The 21931-nt window shown below is 38.0% G+C and overlaps 1 protein-coding gene across 3 annotated transcripts in view; it reads left to right on the top strand.

Annotated features, from left to right (window-relative positions):
- LOC145983915 (CAP-Gly domain-containing linker protein 4-like) overlaps window positions 1-18866 on the top strand; it is a 147296-nt gene extending 128430 nt beyond the window's left edge. For 2 of the 3 annotated variants that reach the window (XM_083117048.1, XM_083117047.1), the window contains exons 9-11: window positions 140-386; window positions 4742-5067; window positions 15105-18866. In XM_083117048.1, coding sequence (XP_082973174.1) covers window positions 140-386; window positions 4742-5067; window positions 15105-15307 — 776 coding nt within the window. In that variant the 3' untranslated portion in view covers window positions 15308-18866. The remainder of the gene's footprint in view (window positions 1-139; window positions 387-4741; window positions 5068-15104) is intronic. The other variant, XM_083117049.1, reaches the window with a different exon arrangement.
- Window positions 18867-21931: the final 3065 nt, after the last annotated feature.

Raw genomic sequence — 21931 nt, 5'->3', positions numbered from 1 at the left:
CAGAATTATGGAATGTACATATGTGACTGTCTTCTTTTGTCAAAGCTGTGAAGTTACATTTTCAGTAGTTAGAAAGCATCAACTATTCAGATTCAGAAATTTCAGAATGATCAAGTCTCACGGTTTTTTTTTCTCCCAGGGCTAAATCTTGATAAGGAGAGCCACGAGCTGGGGATTGGAGACCGAGTATTTGTGCCAGGTAATAAAGGTGAATTTCGTAGAGGCACCATTCGGTATGTTGGAGCAACTGGCTTTGCGTGTGGAAGGTGGGTTGGAGTTGAACTTGACCTTCCTGAAGGTAAACATGATGGAACAGTGAATGGAACGAAATATTTCTCATGCCGTCCACTTCATGGGATTTTTACTTCAGCTTCTAAATTAACAAGGTAAGAATACTGTCAACACATTTACTTAATCTGATCAATCTTATTAAGACCTGCAGTTATTATTCATGTAAAATCCACTACAGGACATAAAGAACTACTTAAAGTACTTCGATACCTAGTGGGGGTGCATAGTGGTTTGGATCCTACATTAAACTGTAGGTCCAGTCCTGATGTGAATAAAGTGAACTTAAAACCCTAATCAAGCCAAATGAAATCCAAGAAAGGGGTGGGGGATGGCTGCCTTTAGTTGCTGCCTCTTAGGTTCAATGGAAGTTTGTTAATTTAGGCATCTGAATACACTAGACTCTCGCTATTCCGGCCCTCAATAGTCCGCCCTCTCAGTAGTCCGGCCCACATCTGGCCTGTAGTCACTCAAGCAGAAATGACGCACACAACATTATCGTGTTCAACAATGTTGTTAGTTAAAAATGTTAAACAATGCTATACATATGTACGGTATTTGAAATTGTGACTTTCTTACAGTAAAGTTCAGTACATACTATGGCTTCTAAAAGGAAACACATAAAGTACAGCCTGTATAGTCCCTATGTGTTTAAACTACATAGTAGTACGTAATTTCCGACCCCTCTCAATAATCCGGCACCCATATGTGCAAGGAATGGCCGGATTAGCGAGAGTCTAGTGTATATCCATTATTCTGTTAATCGGTAATTTATTGCCAATTTTTAAAGCTCAGGCAAGGGTGATGATCGCTTTCTGTTGTGCATGGTGGGGCGGATCATCTTTGTATACTGTAATTGAAGTGTCCTGAATTTGATTCACAGTGGAAGCACATGTAGAATGGTTCGAATCCCACTTTAAACTATGTGTCTAGTTCCGATTAGCATATCAGCATAGAGTCAAAACATGCTCTTCCATTTTTAGACATCAAAACAAGGGGATGCTATTTACTCTTATGATGATCAATGATTTATTGTTAGATTTGGAATATAATTTTTTCAATCAATCTCTGCGTCCCTTCCCATTGAATATTGAATTGTTCCAGGAGCAAAAAGGCAGGGATTATATTAATTCAACATCGTGTGAAGATGTATGGGAATTACAATTGGGGTTGCTGACTTGGATCTCAATAGCTCTTTGCTTAGCACTAGGCATTTCTTTCCTGCAATCTTCTGCATCTTTGAAATGTTTGTTTAGCTGCATTATGATTTTGTTTATCAGATGGCACCACAAGAGCAGAAAGTTTGCTGTCTTTGAACCAGTGCTGCATCTACAAATCTTGCCCCCCCCCCCACCTACGTACCTCTACACACACACACACACACACACACCACCTCACACATAATGTATGTGTATGGGTGTGGAATTATTGACCTCATATTGACAAAGTCACATATAAGGGCCTAGAGAGTGATTCAAAAGTCCCTTAACATTCCCTATAAAAACTAAAGGAGTTAGGCTGGGTACAATTGGTCATGATAGAAACAGGTTAGCCTTAGGGGAAACCACATTGGTGTGTTCCATGCGGAAGTCCACCATATTGGTGGCCGCCATAATGAATTCAACTCAATTTTTTTTAAAAAGGAAATGTACACCTGGAAAATGATACATTTGTTACAATCATGCAGACTTTTTCCTGCATTTCTCGTGAAATTCTCACCTGACTTGATTCTAGTCTGACTGCCACACGGGAGACCCGGGGTGGGTGACAAAAGGTTGGAATTTTTCTGGCTTTGTCCTTGCATAAAGCGGCTCTAGGGCCCACCCAGCCTCAAATCTAATGGTATCCGGAGGGGGGGGGGATAAAGAAGGCTGCAGCATTGTGCTGATCACATCACCTCCAAGATGGTCGACATAGAAAATATGTGGGGCCCTACCCTAAATGTGCCTCCATGGCAAGGTTCCATGCACAGGATACTTTACCTTTATCTAGGTATATTGTATTCGTTTCTGTATCCCTGAGTAACTACGTTTATTTTTTACATACGCATATATGAACCCTCTGCTATGTCAATAGCTGAGGGCCCCCTAAAGGCTTATTTGTCTCTGCCCCCCCCCCTCCCCCCGCACTATGGGATTTTGCAGGTTGTAGATCTCGCATTGCTTTGAACTCTTGGTTTTTTGCCTGGTGATTGTATTAAGTAATTGCCAAGGTAAAGCAGTATTGCAAGACTGAAGATCCAAAACATTGGATGAGTCATTGCTGTTGGAAGCAGATATTGGAAAGTGTCAGCTTTGCAGCTGCCAGACTGCACACTGGTGATGGCAGCAACTACAGCCAGTTCACAGTACAGACTGGTAGGAAGGGAGGAGAGGGGAAGTTAGCAACATAGGTGGCCAAAAAAAAATTCCTTGCCATTTTAAAGATAATGCAGTTGTTGAGGACAAAGATGTTGGGACTCCAGTAGTCCTTTTTTTTTTTTACTAGTTACAAAAGGAAAGAAATGGAGGATTATTTCTGTACATTTTATCATGTTTTTAGTGCCACCACCACATGAGTGATATTTCATATGCAAATAGCTGCTGCATGAAGCAATTTCCACACACACTTACACACCGGAGGTGTATTCATGACCTTTTAAGGGAGTGAGGGGATAACTTCTTTTTTTACTTTGTGTGTGTGAAGTTTGTCCCACACCATGGCCATGTGGTCTAAGGTGCAAGCTTTGGGCCCTGGCTACGAGATGCATGCAAGTTTGAGTCTCCTAAGGAAACATAACAACTTTTCCTGAGATTTCGGCCTGTGTATGGGACCGGTGGCCACCCAACATCATGTGGAAATTAGGGAGCTTTAAAAAAGTAGCGTAACTTGGCCATAGAGAACCTTCAACAACGACTGGGGGTTCGTCGTGCTGACCACAATGTCAAGCCATAACTGGTTGAATGATCGGCCACCTCTGGTGGGAGTGAGGCTGGCAGTCTGTAGGCAGGCACTGGCCCTCACGGGCTGTAACACCTCAGGTTAAAGTTGTAGGTGAGGTTTTGTATATCTGCTGTGTAGTTTATTTCTAAGGACCACTGCCTTCATGAACAAAGGTTATGGCATCTAGGATGGAGATGATAGTGCATCACTGCTCTGTTCCCGTATGGCTTTAGAGTGTGCAGTGATGGTGGTTGTTTGTTTGCTTGAGTCATCTGCCATGCTCTCAGATGTTCTGATTTCCATTGTCTGGCAGCAGTGAAGGGAGATGGTTGGTAGGTTTGGCTGTCTGCTGTGTTGTGCTACTCCAGGGGGTGTGGTAGGGGCTTGTGCATGAGGTGTGCAATTATTCTTGCTGTCCGGGATCTTTCGAAGTACAGGGGGCCAGATGGAGTGTGCTTGTCTGTTGTTGGAGTATAGTGTCAGTTTCTGCTGGATGGTAGCCTGTGTTTCTTTGATGATGATTTCCATGAGGAAGCCAGTAGGGTGAAGTATGCCTGTGGAGGAGATTGAATGTTTTTTGGTGTTGAGATGTTGGGAGAGGTTTGTGATATTTGTGATTCTTTTCTGGAATCACTTAAGTCATCTTCCTACTAGTTGCAAATGCTGTTGTGAAGATATTAAAAAAACATTTATCTTGAACATTGAATATTATCGCTTCACGTCCAAAGTGAGCATCGCTCTGATTGGCAGATCTAGTTTTCTGCAGGTCTTCCTTGTTACAAAGCTACCAACTTAATTTCGGGAGACATTGGACTTCACCAAATTTATGCACCATTTTTTTTAAACAGACTGTACATCCCATGTGTGTGTGTATGCCAAATTATAAGATAATGTTGATTGTTTTAAGAATTTTCCCAAATAAGTTAATAAAAATGTATCTCATTCAGCAATTTGGCAAATATCTTTTGTGGAGGTCTAACTAACTTATTTATTAGGGATGGGCTGATATGAAATTGTGGCTGATACCAATAAAGTACCAATATAAAATTTACCAATACCAATAACTGATATTCTACCATTCTGATAAAAAATTCCAAATGGTCCTTGAAGAACCTGAATGGTTCGTTGACTTCCTTAATAAATGTTTGTTTCTAGGTGACTGCAGTGCAAAAGAAGTTGCATATTTAGACATTTACTTTTTTAAAAAAGAACATGAGCATGGAGATTATCCATAAAAATTATAACAAAATGTCAGAATTTTGCACTAAATTATAAGATATTTATAGATATATCAGATCGGTAAAATAATCGGTAATTTTACCAATAAACTGAAACACACATAATGGCCCATCCCTATTATTTATATATCAGAATGCAAAATTATACTTTAATTTATCAGTTACAAATTCTTCCCACCTTTATACTACTCACTAGACACATAAATATGGTTTACTATCAATGCAATAATTTACAAGTAAATTTAAGGTACAGAAACACAGACTCCCCTATTAGAATGTCTCTTGTGAAGCAGGTATGCAACTCCAAACAGCGCCACGTGCATCTGTCTCTACAGGGCTCCAGAAGATAAAGATACTGAACGAGGTAACAAATCATCCAGTCCTAATGCATCACAGCTCAGCCGATCTCAGTCCTTGCGTTTCCACAAAGGTGCAGCTCCTACACTGTGTCGATCATTTTCACTACGTCACAAGCGCGAGGAAGCTCTGGATTCATCAGCTGCAAGTGATTCACCACAGTGGCAGATTACATCTGAGATGAGTCCTTTCAACCACAAGAAATCAGAAGATAAATTTTGGCTTGAAGTTGGGACTAATGTGCTGTACAATCATGAAGTGGGTAAGTCGATCTTTTCTTCAATGCAAAAGTGGAATTTCAAATGTCAGTCATTATTCACATATGTGTACACACATTATCTGATCAAAAGTATCCGGACACCTTCCCAAACCATAGTCACACTTTTCCTGTGAGACACTCCTCAGTGCTGAACATTAATATGGGGTGGGTCCGCCCTTTGACTTCATCACAGCCTGTAATATCCCAGGCAAACATGCCACCAGGCATCTGAACATTTCTGGAGGAATGGCATCCCTTTCTTCCTAAAGAGCTGTAGCCAGAGCCGGTACTGTTGTGGGATGTTGGGGTCTAGAGTGGAGTCTACATTCAAATTCATCCCATGGTGTTACATAGTGTTCAGATCTGAACTCTGGGAAGGCCAGTCCATTACAGGAACCAGTGTGTCTGAACCATTCACATACAGTCACTGCTTTTTGACAGGCAATGTTGTCATGCTGGTATAGACAATGGCTATAAAACGCTATTGCAAGATAAGATATCTTAAAGTTGATTAGTTAAATTTGAGTTTAAAGTTCTTAAACAATTAACAGTTTTTTTGTAGATTAATATATCTTGTAACAATTGTGACTTGCGTTTATAGTAGATGTATTTCGAGTCTGAGCATGTGAAATGGAAATTGTAAAATCCGTCCCTCAAAGTAAATATTTTAAATATATATACCATTTAATTGATTGGAATTAGAACTTTCGGATATGTTGGAATCGCACAGACCCTTTATATTGTTAATATATTTGTGTGTGTACATGTGTGGGTGGTGAGAGGCGGTAGTAATACGTAAGGTTGAAGTAGAGAAAACATCATCTTATACCCTTGAATTTTTTGAAAGTTTGCCTTGAAAACTGGGAATTATACTTGAATTTTATCAAGGTACTAGATTGGCCACCCTGGAGTCCCTCATCAATATATAAACCATTTCTGAATGAACGATGGGCATAGCCTGTTGTTGTTCTCTATGCACTTGTATTGTGAATGAATGATCTGTGCACATGTATTGTAACCACCTCTTTCAAATTCCATCCGCTAGATGTCACGATTTCTTTGTTGCTGATTTTTACTTCTACTCATGTCAATTAATTTGCACTTTTGGTTATACTCTTGAGAATAACATTGAACAATTCTAGGGCATTCAGGAAAAGTCACAAATCACAATTTTCTGTTGCTTTGTTTTCAAGCATGTATTTAGGGGGAGGAGTTCCAAGGGGTCCGAACCCTCCTGAATGACTTATTAAGTAATAAAATAATAAAAATGTAGTTTTCAGCACAATACTGTACTCGATTGTACTATAATCGATGGTTATTTATTTTCTATGAACTTGGAAGGCAAGGGTTATTATTATATTTATTATTATATTTGGATCGTATTGCTTTGAAGGACAGTGCCAAGCAAGATTTATGCACAATACTACTTATTTACTTTTCGTCAATTGGATCTAACATCCTTTTTTATATATTTGATAAATATTCAATTCTTTATCTATTTACATTAATTTCCTTCTTTTTACACAAATTTTGGTGATCTTAAGTACACGTAACCTGGACAATAAATACAGATGTGACGTTATATCTACCATCTTTTTACGTATTCATGTAATTATAAAAATGCAATATTAATAAATGTACATAAAAGTGAAGGTAAAGTGATCCCCTGTGCTTAGCACCATGCCATGAAGGCATATAGGGGGTGTGGGGGTAACGCCCCACACTTTCTTGATCCGGTCGTGAGTGGGGCGATGTGATCACCATCACACCCCTGACTGCCTTTACCCCCCAGGTACCCATGTTATTCGATGCTGGGTGGGTGCCGGGGATGCTTCCAACGTTAGAAAAGTTCCCGGCTTTGAACCGGCCGGGGATCGAACCCGGTACCTTTAGCATGGAAGTCAGATGCATTACCTTACCGACTGAGCCACCACGGCCACTTAATAAATGTACATATTTTAATTAATATTTAATTTAATTATAACTTAATTATTTTAATTTATAAATTTTTATTATTATTATTGAGATACTTGGTTTGGACCCCTCCTCTCCAAAATATGTTTCTAGATACGTACCTTTTTTTTTTTATGTTTCACTGAATCACTTATAGAAATATAAGTATAATTTTATATTGCACATGTGTAAAGATTATAAACAGTGATGATCCAATATGTATATCATGTTTGTAATGTTTGCTTTTAAAAGAATAAGCAATGTTTAATTTTTCATACTTTCAAAAAATTATCACAGAAAAGCATTCTTAAGTGTGAGAAAATGTAAATAAAACATAACATATTATATATGTTGTACATCTGAAGCCATGGTGGTCTGGTCATTGGTATGTGACTGTCATGAGGGAGACCCAGGTCCGATTCCCAGGGGGGATCTAAGGTCGGAATTTTTCCCAACCTCATCCCCCACATGATGTGGCTCTGGGCTCACTCAGCCTCAACAAATGGGTTACATGTTACCGTGGTGCTTCGGCTCATTTTCGGGCCATGGCCTCTCCAACTTTCTTTCTCCAGAACGTCCTCTCTTGGACTGCTCTTCTCCAGTTTCTGATGTGAAGGATGGAGTCTACGTCCTGGATACTGTCCTCCCACCTGATCCTTCATCTTCCTGCAGGTCTTCTTCCTCCCATGTTTCCTCCTAGCATCTTCTTCGGGATCCGGTGCTCATCCATTCTAGCTACATGGCTAGCCCAGTTTAGTATTTTTATTCTTATGTATATGGAGAGAGGTACTTCCTTATAAAGTTTGTAAATTTCGTCATTATATCTTAATTCTCCACACTCCTTGTAGGCCTTATTTGCTGTTTGAATACATGCTTGTATTTCTGCTATTTCTTCATTTTTATCATTCAGGTTTGTACCTAGGTATGAGAAGTAGTTGGTCATTTCGATGTTAAAGTTTTCTATTACCATATTCTGTTTCCTTGACTGGATTAATATCTTTGTCTTATTCTCATTTATTTTTAGTCCAACTTTCTTGCCTTCCTCATTCAGCTCCTTAAAGCCTTCCTTTACTCTTCTTAGTGATCTACCCATGATGTTAATATCATCTGCATATCCAACTATTTGTGTATTATTGTAGATTTGTATTGTAGAGTGCCTCTGCTATCAATTCGTAGCTGCCTGATAACGTATTCCAACACCAGGTCGAAAATTAGTGGGGCCAGTCCATCTCCTTGCTTCAGTCCTTGTTGACTTCAAAGAAGTCTCCCAATTCTGCTTGGATGCGTACAGAGGCAAAGGTACTCTTCATTCTCAATTCTACCAATCTGACTAACTTCTCTGGTATTCTGAATTCTCTCATGATATGGCCTATCATATCTCTATCTATGGAGTCATCTTGCTGGAAGTCAACGAAGATTTGGAAGACATCTATGTTTCCGTCCCAACACTTCTCCAATATTTGTTTTACTGTAAATATTTGGTCAATGGTGGAGCAGCCTTATTCTCCTATGATTGTTTCTGCATATGGTTCCAATCTGCTTCTTATTATTGATGTGAATATTTTATATGGTGTACAGTCACAGACACTGTCAGGTTGTAATGATTCCATTTAAAATCAATGTATTCATTACAAGCCAGCAGTGTCTGTCACTGTACATAAGAGTGAAATATCCTTATAGTTCTTACATTCCAATTTGTCCCCCTTTTTGTATATTGGACAAATTATGCTTCTCTGCCAGTCCTTAGGCATTTCTTCCCAATTCCATACTTCTGTTATCGATTGAAAAGGTGTATCTTTGAGTTTGATCCCTCCATTTTTCTATAGCTCTGCTGATATGTAATTTATTCCTGGAGCTTTATTGTTTCTTCGGGCTTTTAAGATTTTTTCAAATTCTTGCCTTGTAGGGGATTTCACTGGTTCTTCATTTTTCCTGGCAATTCTTTTCCTTGCTAGTTTCTTTGTGGGCATTCACCGACTGTGTTGAATTTAGTAGTCTAGAGAAGTACTCTTTCCATCTAGGTTTGATTAAATATGGAGAAAACTAGTACTCATTTTTATCCGCGAAGCTGTTTTTTCTTTTTCGATTAATTTCAGTGGCCACTGCCACCATCCTCATTGGAACTTGCTGTACTGTTGCTGGGCATGCGTCTTTTGTTTGTAGTTCTCTGACTGTCGCTAGGTACGCTGTTGTTAACTGTGTGTCGTCTGCTATTTCCAGGCGATAACTGTTGTAGTAGGGGAATCCAAGTGTGGTGCGCTTGCCCGCTATCGATGTTTAGCTCATGCGGGAAGTGCATTATGGCATTATTCAAAGAACTCCTTGCCTACGGTGATAACTCTAATGTACAAAACAATAAGCCTCCCACCCTCGACCTCATATGTGCGGCAGAAAAAACAGCTTGTTTTGCCCCCAAACCCCAAGATTCAGAAAACATCAGAACGTCAGCAGCCGGAATTTTTCAAAAAGTGATGACCAACAGTGAAACCAGGAAACCTAATCCAGTGCACCAAGAAATCTCTTCTGTCCTCTCTGAGTTTGGCAAATGGCTGAACACCAATGAAGTTTGGTGTCTAAAATCTGACAAAATGAACCAGTTTGTAATCATGCACAAGGGCGATTACTCTACGAAAGTAATAGACAAACTAAACAGTGACTCATACAGTGTCATCAAAAAGGACCCCACAGACAGGTACAATAGAATTGTGAAAAATGCAGTGAAATCTAGTGTCATACTCAGTGAACAAGACCACAAATTCCTTTTCAACCCCCACCCTTCACCTGCCATTGCCTATAGCATTCCCAAAACTCATAAACCTGGAATCCCCATGCACCTTATAATAGCTGGCTTCAATTACCCCATGGTCCACCTAACAAACTGGCTAAAAAACAAAATATCTCAATTCAACCACAAACTAACATATGTGTTCTGCAACAGTGCCGATGCTAAAAATCTGGTGACTTCAATAGTGCAAGCTGACAGTGCAAAATTAGCCAGCATTGACATAGTAGATATGTACAGTTCAGTCATCATAGACCTAGCGCTGCGTTCAGTTGAAAGATGGCTGACAAACAGAATCCCTGCTTTAGAGATACAAGAGATAACCAGACTATTGCAAGTTTGTCTAAAACAAAACTACTTTCAGGTTGAGGATAAATTCTACAATCAATCCAAGGGCCTTGCAATAGGCAATCTGCTAGCTGCTCCTTTAGCCAACATCGTCATACACCTGGCTGAAAAAGAGATACTCCACACTCCAGAACTACAATACATCCAATATGGAAGGTACACGCACGACACAATAGTCGTATACAAAAAGACAGAAGAACTCAACCTTCTAGTGAACAAGCTAAATAGCATCCACCCCAGGCTCAACTTCCCCGTAAACAATAAAAACATGGTAAAATCAACTTCCTGGACATCACCATCAGCCATGCACTTAACAAATTCACAACCACTGTCTACAGAAAACTGGATGCAGGCAACCAGTACATACATGCTCTCTTTAGCCATCCCCCCAAGCAAAAAGCCAATGAGTGGTTGAACTTTTATCAAAGAGCCTTCTCCTACTGTTGAGAGAAGAGGAGATAGCCACCATCACTGAAATAGCCCTGAAACATGGCTGCACTGAAGCACAACTTTCCACTTGGTGCAGTAGAGTGGAAATACAGGTCAGACACCCTAACCAACCACAATCAACCCATCCGCAAGCAACCCAGCCACAATCAACCCCCAGTGGCCAATATAAATGATTTGCCTTCCCCTACCATCCCACAACTTCCAACCACATATCCAAAACCCTTCTCCCATATGGCATCAAAGTAGCACACAAACCCAAACAAACAAACGGTACTTCCTCTCCCACATTGATAACCAAGGTGTATACGATGCAGAGTGTGAATGCAAGGTACATTACATCGGCAGGTCCATCAGATCTGTCAATGAAAGAATCCAACAGCACCTAGCAGATGCGAAAAAAGACCAACCCACTACTGGTCTTGCTAAACATATCAAATACAATAGCCATAAAATTCAAAAGGTTCAAGTCAAACACACTGCCCACACGCTCATAGACACCAAAATCAAGGAAACGCATGCCATAATGCACTTCCCGCACGAGCTAAACATCGATAGTGCACAAGCACACCACACTTGGATTCCCCTACTACAACAGTTATGGCCCGGAAATAGCAGATGACACAGACGCACAGTTAACAACAACGTACCTAGCGGCAGCCAGAGAACTACAAACAAAAGATGCATGCCCAGCAACAGTACAGCAAGTTCCAACGAGGATGGTGGCAGTGGCCACTGAAATTAATTAAAAAAGAAAAAAAAAAACAGCTTTGCGGATAAAAGTGAGTACTAGTTTTCTCCGTATTTATATACTACCGCATCTCTGTTATCCCAGTTATGAATAGGTTTGATTGTTTCCTTATCTCCCAGAAGTAGCCCATCCTTATGTTTACAACATTTTGTTCTAGTTTTAAATCCTTCTGTGATTGATCTTACTTCTTTACATGCCATATATGTATTGTTAGACTCAAATTGTTCTCCAATATGAATTATTTTCTCTGTTATATACTTCCTTTTCTTTTTCCGGTATATTGTGTGTGCCTCTTTATTCCATCGATGTAGGTCTTGCTTTTTCCTTCTTGACTGATGATTCAATAATGCATGGTATGCTTTATTTCTCAATTCAACAATTTCCTTGCAATCTTCATCAAACCATTCTTTTTTCTTCTTCTTAATGCCTGTTCCAAGAACTTACTTAGATACTGCCTTGACATTTTTCTTCATTGACTCCCATTTATCCTCTATGTCTTCTGTAGGGTGATCTTCTTCTCTCTGTAGTTTGGCTGATAATGATGATCTGAATTTCTTACTAGTCTATTCACCTTGAAGTTTATCAATGCTGAGTTTTTGAGCTTTGGAAACACCATCTGCTCTAGCTTTCATTATACGGCATTTTAGGGTGGCTTTAACTAAGAAATGGTCTGAGCCACAAATGGCACCTCTGTATGTTCTTACATCTATTATGTTTGATGCCCATCTTTTTTCTGTTAGTACATGATCTATTTGATTCAGTGTTGATCCATCTGGTGACATCCACGTCTGTTTATGTATTTTCTTTTTGTGGAAAGAGTGTAGAACTGATTACCATATTCTTACTTGTTGGAAACTTTATAAGCCGTTGGCCATTCTCATTGCATTCTTTATGTAGACTGTGTAAACCAATTGTGCCTTGGTAAGCTTCTTCCATGCCTATTTGTGCATTTAGGTCACTCATAATCATTTTTGCATCATTAGATGGTATAGAGTTGTTCAAGCTTATAGTAAAACTGGTCCTTTGTCAGTTCATCCTTGTCCTCAGTTGGAGCATAGGCATTTATAGCAGGTGTGCTGGTTAATAATTCTTAATTGATCCGAAAGAAAACAAGTATCTGGGGAGAAGGGTAACAAATGCTTTATTCAAAGTATGCGCCATCGCTAGCTATACATTGTGCCCATCTGTCCGTCAAATTGTGGATGCCCTTCCAGAAAAATCGTTCATATTTTGAGGTGATCCAGTCAGCAATACATTGTTTGACATCTTCGTAATTGTTGAAGTGTTGCTGGGAAAGTGAGCGAGACATCGATAAAAACAAGTGGTAGTCCGAAGGGTCTAAATCTGGTGAGTATGGTGGGTGGGGCAAGAATTCCCAGCCAAGTGCAGAAATGGTGTGTCTGACGCCTTTCGCTGTGTGTGATGAGGCATTGTCGTGCTGCAAAATCACTTTTCCATGTCTTTTCACCCAATCTGGGTGCTTTTCGATCAATGCATGGTTCAAATTGATGAGTTGTTGATGGTAGCGAATGACATTCACTGTTTCACCTGGTTTCAGAAGCTCATGGTACACCACACCCTTCTGATCCCACCAAATGCACAGCATTGTCTTCCTTTCAAAGCGATTCAGTTTTTTGGTTGATGTTGAAGGTTGTCCTTGGTCAACCCATGACTTTTGTGTTTTGGGTTCTCGAAGTAGATCCATTTTTCATCCCCAGTCACTATCCGATGCAAGAAAGACTTTCTTTCATGCCGAGAAAGCAACACTTCACACACCGTTTTTCGCTTTTCCATTTGTCTGTCATTCAGATGATGTGGGACCCATTTTCCTACCTTCTGGGTTTTTTCCATGGCATGAAGAAAATCAGATATGGTTTGGCGACCAACATTTAACTTCTCTGCCAGTTGTTGTTGCGTTTGCGTATCGTTTTCGTCCAACAGTGCTTGCAATTCAGCATCTTGGAATTTTTTCGGCTGGCCCAAGCGATCTTTGTCTTTCAAGTCAAAATCACCACTTTTGAATCATCAAAACCAACGCACACACGCATCTTGCGTTAATACATTGGCTTTCACTCGTGTTTTTCTTTTGATTGAACAAGAAATGCAGGATGTGCCGCACATGCTCCTTATTTGGTTTCCCACACAAACCCAATATTACAATCACTCGCACTCGGTTGCACATCATCCATGGCGTTTTGACAGGTACTGTCCTGGCAACACACTGACGTAACACTTGAGACTGTGCACCAACCCTTGCTTCCAGCTCCATTCAGCGAAGAAATTAAGAATTTTTAACTGGCACACCTGGTAATTGTCATGTTGTACAGTTTTATTTTCACTCTTAGATATGCTAACCTGCTATCTACTGGGGTAAATTTCAAGATACTGTTCTTATTGATGCATCCACTATAAACGCCACACCACCTTCCTTCCGGTCTATTGATTTGCCACTACTAAATATTGTGTGAGATCTTGTGTCCCAGATTTCCTCTTTGCCACTCCATCTTGTCTCTTGAATGGCAGCTATCTTCACTCTGTAAGCTAGGAGTTGCTTTGCGAGTGTCTTTAATGCTCCAGCTCTCAGGAGAGTTTGAGTGTTCCATGTACCAAATTCGTAGTCCATTTTTCTGCACTTGTTTAGTCTTTGGTTGCTTCCATCATTCTGAAGCTTCTGTTGGGGTTTTGGAACAATGTGCATTTTATGGAGTGGGGTTGTCAGCCCCATGCCCAACCCCCAACCTGGGACCAGGTCTTTGATTTCGGGGTTTCCATCCCCTTGGATGGTTGCTTTTCATAGCTGCAGAGTCCATCCTACCCCTGGTTTTACATCAGAGTTTCCCTCTCCTAGCTTTTGGGTAACCAAACCCCCAACTAAATGGGTACCTGGGGTTAAAGGTGGCCGGAACATGGTGCTGGTCACATTGCCTCCACCATGGCTGAGATCGATAGAATGTGGGGGGGCCTACCCCCATATATGCCTCATGGCATGGGGAACTTTACCTTTTATATTACATATATCTGTGGAAAGAAGACGTCTTGTAGAGTTCAGAAAAAATGTAAATAATGAGACCCTTAGCAATGTATTTTCAAAGAGTTTTTGAAAAGCAGAAAAAAAAAAAACAGTCTCCTGAAAAAAAAAATGAGGTATTTTCAGGCCTGTCCGGCAAGTGCTAAGGATCAGACAAATTGATTAGTGTCTGCTGATGTAGGCATATTGATGTGTCCAGGAAAGAACAAGTGAAAATGAAACATCACATCTCTGAAACAGCTGCATGTGTTGCCTTCAAATTTACATAATCAGAGAGAGAAGCTTAAAAGTTTTTTTTGGCAGGCTGTGTTAAACAAGTCTGCACCTAATCAGTATCATCCTGGGAAAGTCTTTTTTTTTTTTTGTTTGTTTGTGCTTTTCCTCTATGTGACAGCACTGTCTGTCCCCTCATTTTGGGTTCCATCCCTGGTGTAGGCACATTGCAGTGATTTAAATCCCACTTTAATCTGTAGGTCCAGTCCCAATTGGCCTGTCTGAGCAAAAGCTTTTACCAAACTGCATACCTCCCAAAATTGAATAATTCTGCAATCTCCACATCTTTCACATTATGAGGTAATACATGAAGTAGTTTCATTGATATGATATCTTTTTCCCTAGTTCCTTTCCGGACACCCTGTATTTAGTAAAAGTATTTTACATACAAAGTTGTTTATCCTGCATACACACTGTTTTCTTCAGTATGATGCAATTTATTTATTATTGTTTCATAGGTGTTATTAAGTTCATTGGAGAAGTTGATTTTGCTGATGGCATTTGGTTGGGTTTGGAACTTCGGCAGCCAAAGGGGAAACATGATGGTGTGGTGAATGGTCGACGGTATTTTACTTGCAAAGGTAACCATGGTGTTATGGTAAAGCCACGCAGCGTTACAGTTCGTGGCATCAATGGTGCAGAATTGGTGCATTCACCTTAAGAGATGTATTTCTTACAGACTGTAGAATGAATGTCTTCCTTAGCAATTTGGGTATCTCAGATAATGTTTTGTAGAGTGTAGTAGTTTATAATGCATAAAGCATTTTTTTTCCAAAGATATACACATCATGATTGCAAGACTGTGGGTGTGATTTTATTTTGGCAATTGTTTGAAAGGAAATTTAATGAAAATGGGATCAAAGAATGGCGAATATAATGCTATCAATTTTGCAGATATTACGTTTACATACTGTTTAAATATAATGTTTAAAGCTACATTATTAATTTTATTTACATATGGTAAAGTTTATCTAATCTTCAACATGCGAAAATATGCAAATGGGTACAACAGTGAAGTGCAATATATTTTATGTTACAATAAATTTATGAAGTTTCCTCATTTAGCACAAATTATTATGAAAGTTTAGTTGGCAAATTTTGTGAATGCACCGTTTTCTCATAGAGTGGGAAACTCTTACTGGAAGAATATTTTGAAAGTGCATCTTATTCATTGCTTCAAGATTTAGGAATTGGAGCCTCAGGGCCAATGATTGTCACAATCTGTTTGTTTAATTTGTGTGTTTGTTGTGTATCGTATACATGAGTTAATGGTAACATTTATAATACGCTAGTCAGTATGATTGGAAGTAAGTAATTGTCATTTCTGTGTAAAAAAGATAATGTTGAAAGATTTTTTGTTTGTGTCCAGTTTTTAAAGAGTGTGGGCAGCATATGGTCAAGTATTCTTTCAGATGAAATGCTTCATGTGACAATATATGTGTGTGCTGTAGTAAAATCAAACATGCTTTATTCTCCATGTTGCTTCTGTATTGTGGTGATACATTTAAAAATTATTAGCCATTCTTTTGCAAGTTTTCATATCTGTTTTTATAGTGTTAATGTATTGTACCCACTTACACATCAAACAGTATGTCTGTAAAAGGTCCTGGTGGTTTCCTTGAGTCTAGAAATTTTGTGCTTAATCATCTAATCCTGTTATACCATGCAGGTGTCAGTATTGACATAATGTTTGCATGAAGTAATTACGCAGGCTATTGACAATGAACGTAGAAGTCTATAGACTGCATTACTGAAAGAACTAGGATACCATGTTGGATAATAATCATTCCATCACAATTCTTATGCAATAGTTATTAGATGTACTTAAGAATTCCGTCCATTAATAATTTAAGTGATAAGTTTATGTAGTAGGTTGTAGATAGGATTTCTTTCTTTTTTTTTGGCATAGAGGAAGGGGGGCTGTTGACAACTTGTAAACAAGGTAATATTAGTTTTTAGCTATTGTAGAAATGAGTTGTAGTGTTTCACATTGTGGAAAAATGTTCAAAATATGTTGACCCTTCCATGAGGCATTGATATTTTGAGTTTGCAGTGCCTTGAGTATGTAAAACAGATTGAATATTTTTCATATGTGAAACAAATATGAGTTTGTATCTCATTTTATTGTTGAACTATTTTGTGGTACAAAAAAAATAATTGCTAAAGCTTTTTCCGGTGGTAAGATTTATGGAAGGTAGTGCACATAATTGTAAATGAAGCATAAACAACAAAAAGTGTGAAAGAAATGCTCAATGATATCAGATTTGTTTTATATTTTTGTAAGTACTTGTTGGGTATAGCACAATTAAATATTTTGTAAATGTCCTTCTATAACAGGATCCTAAATTTTGTAAAGTCTCTCTGTGTAAAGTGAGATCTACAAGATATACCATACAAATGAGGTATACAAGATGCTTTTAAATTATGAGACATTATTCTGCTTGCCGGTTATACATTTTTATTGTTCTTGTATTTACATCATTTTTGAGAGAGTATTTTGAGGAGTAGGAGGGAAGGGGAAGATAATGGATAGAAACCATTCCCATGTGTCCCAAGTCCCATGTGTTATATGATCATTTTTATGCATGCATAATATATACATATGCATGTGTGTGTGCGTGTTCTACCTTATACGAATTGACTATGGGCTTGTTAAGAAAGTTGCATGAGGTTAATGCTTTAAACAAGTTATGGCAACTGGCATTAAGTGCTTTCATGAATTTCGGGAGTTCAATATGCCGTTCCAAAAGTCGCTTGCCATGCGAGAACAAACCACCAAATTAATAGACTCTGAGGCAAGTTAGTTGCATTAAAATTGTCTGCTAGTTGCAGAAACGTGGGAAAACATATGCTAAACCAAAAAAAAAAAACACAGACCAAGAGCCTCTGCAAACTGCAGAAAGCACTGGACTGTTAAAATGAGGAGTGTGAGTGAAACATGTGAGCAAGTATTGCAGTTTTTTGCCATTTTTTATTTTGGTAGAACAAGATTGTAGATTAGTATAAAAAAGCAGCAAATTTTATGGCAAAACGTACATTCTTGGTAAAAGCATTCTTTAACTTATTTTTCAAATCTCATATTGAAATTACTAACAGCTTGTGCAATATACAATAAATTTTGATGATTTATGTAGGTATTAATGTTGACATGCAGGCTGGTGTTGGGCCAGAGCTAAGCATCTGAAACATGTGGTCACATGCAAGAGAAATTCGCACAAGTATTCAAGTTAATGATTTTTTTTAAAGAATGTACTAAACAGTTGGTCAAAATCTGGGTGTACAGAGATGAACAGTATACATATTATTTGTGGTAGTGGTAGAGGTATACGTCATGGTGTAGATTTGAGTGTTTTATTTTAAAAGAAAACTTCATTGCAGCTGCCGATTATTTTTCTTTGGTAGTTCATTGTTGATAACACTGACGATGCAGCACATTTTATTGCCGCTAATATAGCAGCCCATCCATTGTCCGCCGTTCGTAAATATTCCAAACAAAATACAGTCGATGTCATTCCTAAAGTCACAAAAAGAACTACTTTCACCAGTTTCACAAGGCCAGTTACTTTCGTTTGATTCGTGCATTTTGTTATGACTTTTGGAACACACCTTATATGGATAGGTATATGATCCATATTGAATACCTAACTGCAGTCTGTGTGCAGAACATTTTTTTTTTTTTCAGCTTCTATGTATATTTGCATGTATGTTTTGTAGTGAGCAGCTATTTCATGCAAGCTGTTATTTGAGTAGTGCTGCATGTACCTGTTCAGCACAGGGTTGCCTTAGTTCTTCGTGCATCTTTTTTCTCGTTTTGTTTGTGTATCTATTTCATGGAGAAGAGAAAAACCTTGCCAGATATGATGTCAATATTTACAATGGGCCACACTGTATAATCTTGAGTTCTGAGAGTTAGAATGCACATTGAAAGCATGGTTCGATATGCTACACTATGCCATTAAGGATTACTGGCATTAATGCTGAACTATTTACTAGTGCATTATTCACATAAACCAAAACTGAAACAAGAAGAAAATTAGGACAGTGAGGAATAAGGACTTCTGGCAGATGATAGACATGGGGCTGTTCTGCAAAACTATTTGTTTCCGTGAACTTACATTATGCAGTTCTTCTCTTTTTTAAATAGATGGGAATTTCAATGATGGAAGTACTATAATATTGAATTAAATATTAACATGGGAAATGACATAAAAATGCAGAGGAATGCTGATTTTAATGTTCCCACATTTTAAGTTTTTTTTCATCATGGTCCCCTGAAAAACATAAAATCAAGGGTCCACTGCAGTAAATGCTTTAAATGTAGAATTAAAAAAAGAGAGATAAGGGACTTTTTCATGTCCACATCCACAATTTACAATTGTTGAGAGTGAGAATGAAATAACTTGCTTATATATCCGAGATTTTATTTTTGTTGTCAATAATTGATCTTCTTGACAGCATAGTGGTAACTTTGTCAACTTGTTTGATACCCAGCAGAGGCACATGGTGGTTCAGATCCCACTTGAAACTGTAGGTCCAGTCCTGATTAGCCTTTCTGTGCATAAAGTGGACTTAAAACACAAACTCAAACGTTTATCATCTCATAAGCTGTCAAATGTCCATAAGTTCATACATTCCTGTAGATAAAGAGAAATAAGTTGCATGCGAGTGGAACATTTCTGTTTAGTATAATGGTTGAACCCTTCATTACAATTGAATTATTCTGTGGACACGCTGTATACAATAATATCATGTGTATACTTAATACTTACACTATTTAGCCTGTCCTGAGCTACCGTGACATTTATTATTTGAAGGGCTCGGGTGTAAAACAATGGTGACAAAATGCAGGTTTCGTGATATTGAAAGTTGATGTTTCAAAAAAATCTGAGTTACAAATTAAAATAAATTTCTAAACTACTTACAGCAAATGTGATTCACTTGCATGTTTACCATACAAACAAGATATTTCATTAGAATTATTGTTTTCTGTGATGCTAGACAAGTTTTTTTAGGGTTCAAGGAATTGTTGTAGTTGCCGTGCTTTACATGCAACAATATTATCAAAAGGAGTGATCAGATACCGCTTTTTTCAAGCTGACGTATGATGTCAGTTCAATAATATTTTGACATTAGACTTTTTATAGCAACCATTCAATGAACAATAACGTGAGCTACTTGTAACAAGTCTTTGTTTTCCTATGTCACGATATTTTGTTTTATCTGTGACTGAAATGAACACCATTAGAAAAGTATATTTCTTCATTTTATTACGTTAGTATTTTAAAAGATAAGTTCTGAATGGTTGTGATTAAAAATAACTTCCTTATCTCTATATGGAGATCAATATTCGTAAAAAAATGTTTTTATATGAACGGTTTTTCAGCTTCATATATCTACCTCACACACACAGAGAGATAGAGATTATTTATTACCTCAGCATGTTAAGCAGAATGCAATTCACAGCCTCTCTTCATACGAAGCTGTGTTACGTAGACTGTCCAAATTGTGTGCAATGGTTTGTGATTTAATAAGCAATTTATACATGAGGTTTAAATATCTATCTTAAAGACAACAATTAAGCCCCTTGTTATATTGTTCTTTAACTTTACATATTTGTAAAGATTGATTTCAAATGTTCATAGATAAGGCTTATGTTTCTAATAATTTTCACTGAAATTTAGCTCTTATGGATGAAAATAGTAATTATTTTGAATCGAGTAGAACACATATTTGCAATATCAACACTAAAATAATTTACTTTCATCAAAGTCACAAATATAAATTAATTAATAAGTTAATTAAATTACAAATATGTAATTAGATTAACCATAAAAGTATGATAACTTTTAAAATATGCATTACAGATTTATGAAAGAAATATTTGATAGAAAAAAAGTTAACAGTTCCGAATAATTGATATGATTCAGATCATATCACATGTTCCTCAAGTGTAATAAATTTTTGACATGCATCTAAATCATGGTATCTTAAAGCAGCCTTAAATGCGCATCCCAATTAAAAATTAAATGAATTTCTATGTGACTACAGTTATGTATATCTAGTAGAAGCAAAGTATATGCTTCTCTACTAGATCACAGATCACATCCCAGTACGAGATTAAAATTTATTTCGAAACTGCCATTATGCGCACTGCTGCATGTAAAACAATGGTATTTACAGTAGATCCCATGTTTTACATGAAATATTATATATGTGGCCATGCACAGTTTTATTCGCATCTGCATTGGTAACCTCTTCATTCTACTCATTTTTTTTGGTGGTACATATTCCGGGTCTGTATGGGAATGATATACACTTTCTAACTCGTCTTGGCTGTGGAAACTTTCTGAGACATGTTGCATCTCAGTAACTGCTGTTTCACCGCTATTCTTTGCTACTTACCACACTTTACGTGAAACAACTGGTAGATACCATAACTTCCATCACGTCTAGCTCTGTCATCTGTTGATGAAATGAAACACTATGAGTATGATTCAACTCCATTTATGATGGACTACCAAATGCACTTTGTAACTCAAAAATGACCAAAATGTCACCATGTTTTACACCCGAGCCCTTCATTTTGTACCTTCTGAAGAATACATTTTCGGAAACTATATAATTACAGAGTTCTAAGCAAAATATTTGATTATTGTTAGGTAAAAAAATCCACTGTTTTTAGTGAAAGTAACACTTGAGTAATGCAAGTATCCAGTGGCAGCTTATGACTTTTCAAAGTTGCGTACTGCAGGTGGTGTTTTCTTGCATATATCCATGGCACCCCCTCCCACAAACACACACACTTGGAACTACTAGCGTTCACAGTTTTTCTTTTCAGAGAGGACTGGAATTGTAAAAGAGAGCATCACATAGCTGTTTCTAGGTAGGGGTGGGATATACTATAAAATATTTTGCAATTCCCACTTTAACCTTCATTTTAAAAGTTGTTCAGAGAAACAATGGTAATCGGAGGTCATTTATCGTTTTTATTTATCACTGTTTTTTCCAAGTTCTTCACTGCTTTCATTTGAAAGTTTAGATTTCCTCAATATTTTGGGAGGGGATGTAGCCCCGTCAGCTCCCTTTCCCCATATGCCAGTGCTTCGAACAGCAAAACACATCTGATCCTTCACAGTAACAATAACGCTTCACATGCCACATTCCTAACACAATGAACCACATGAAAAATTTCTAGGTTTGAATCTGAATCCGGTTGGGGCAATGCACATTTGTTTCCTCTAAGTGCTGGTGTTGATATATATATTACACATAACAAACATTACAC

Source organism: Lepisma saccharinum, chromosome 2 (genome assembly GCF_977018435.1).
Source record: "Lepisma saccharinum chromosome 2, izLepSacc3.1, whole genome shotgun sequence".
Classification (NCBI taxonomy): domain Eukaryota; kingdom Metazoa; phylum Arthropoda; class Insecta; order Zygentoma; family Lepismatidae; genus Lepisma; species Lepisma saccharinum.
The sequence above is the reverse complement of the archived record's forward strand: the minus strand, read 5'-3'. Positions and strand labels throughout refer to the sequence as shown.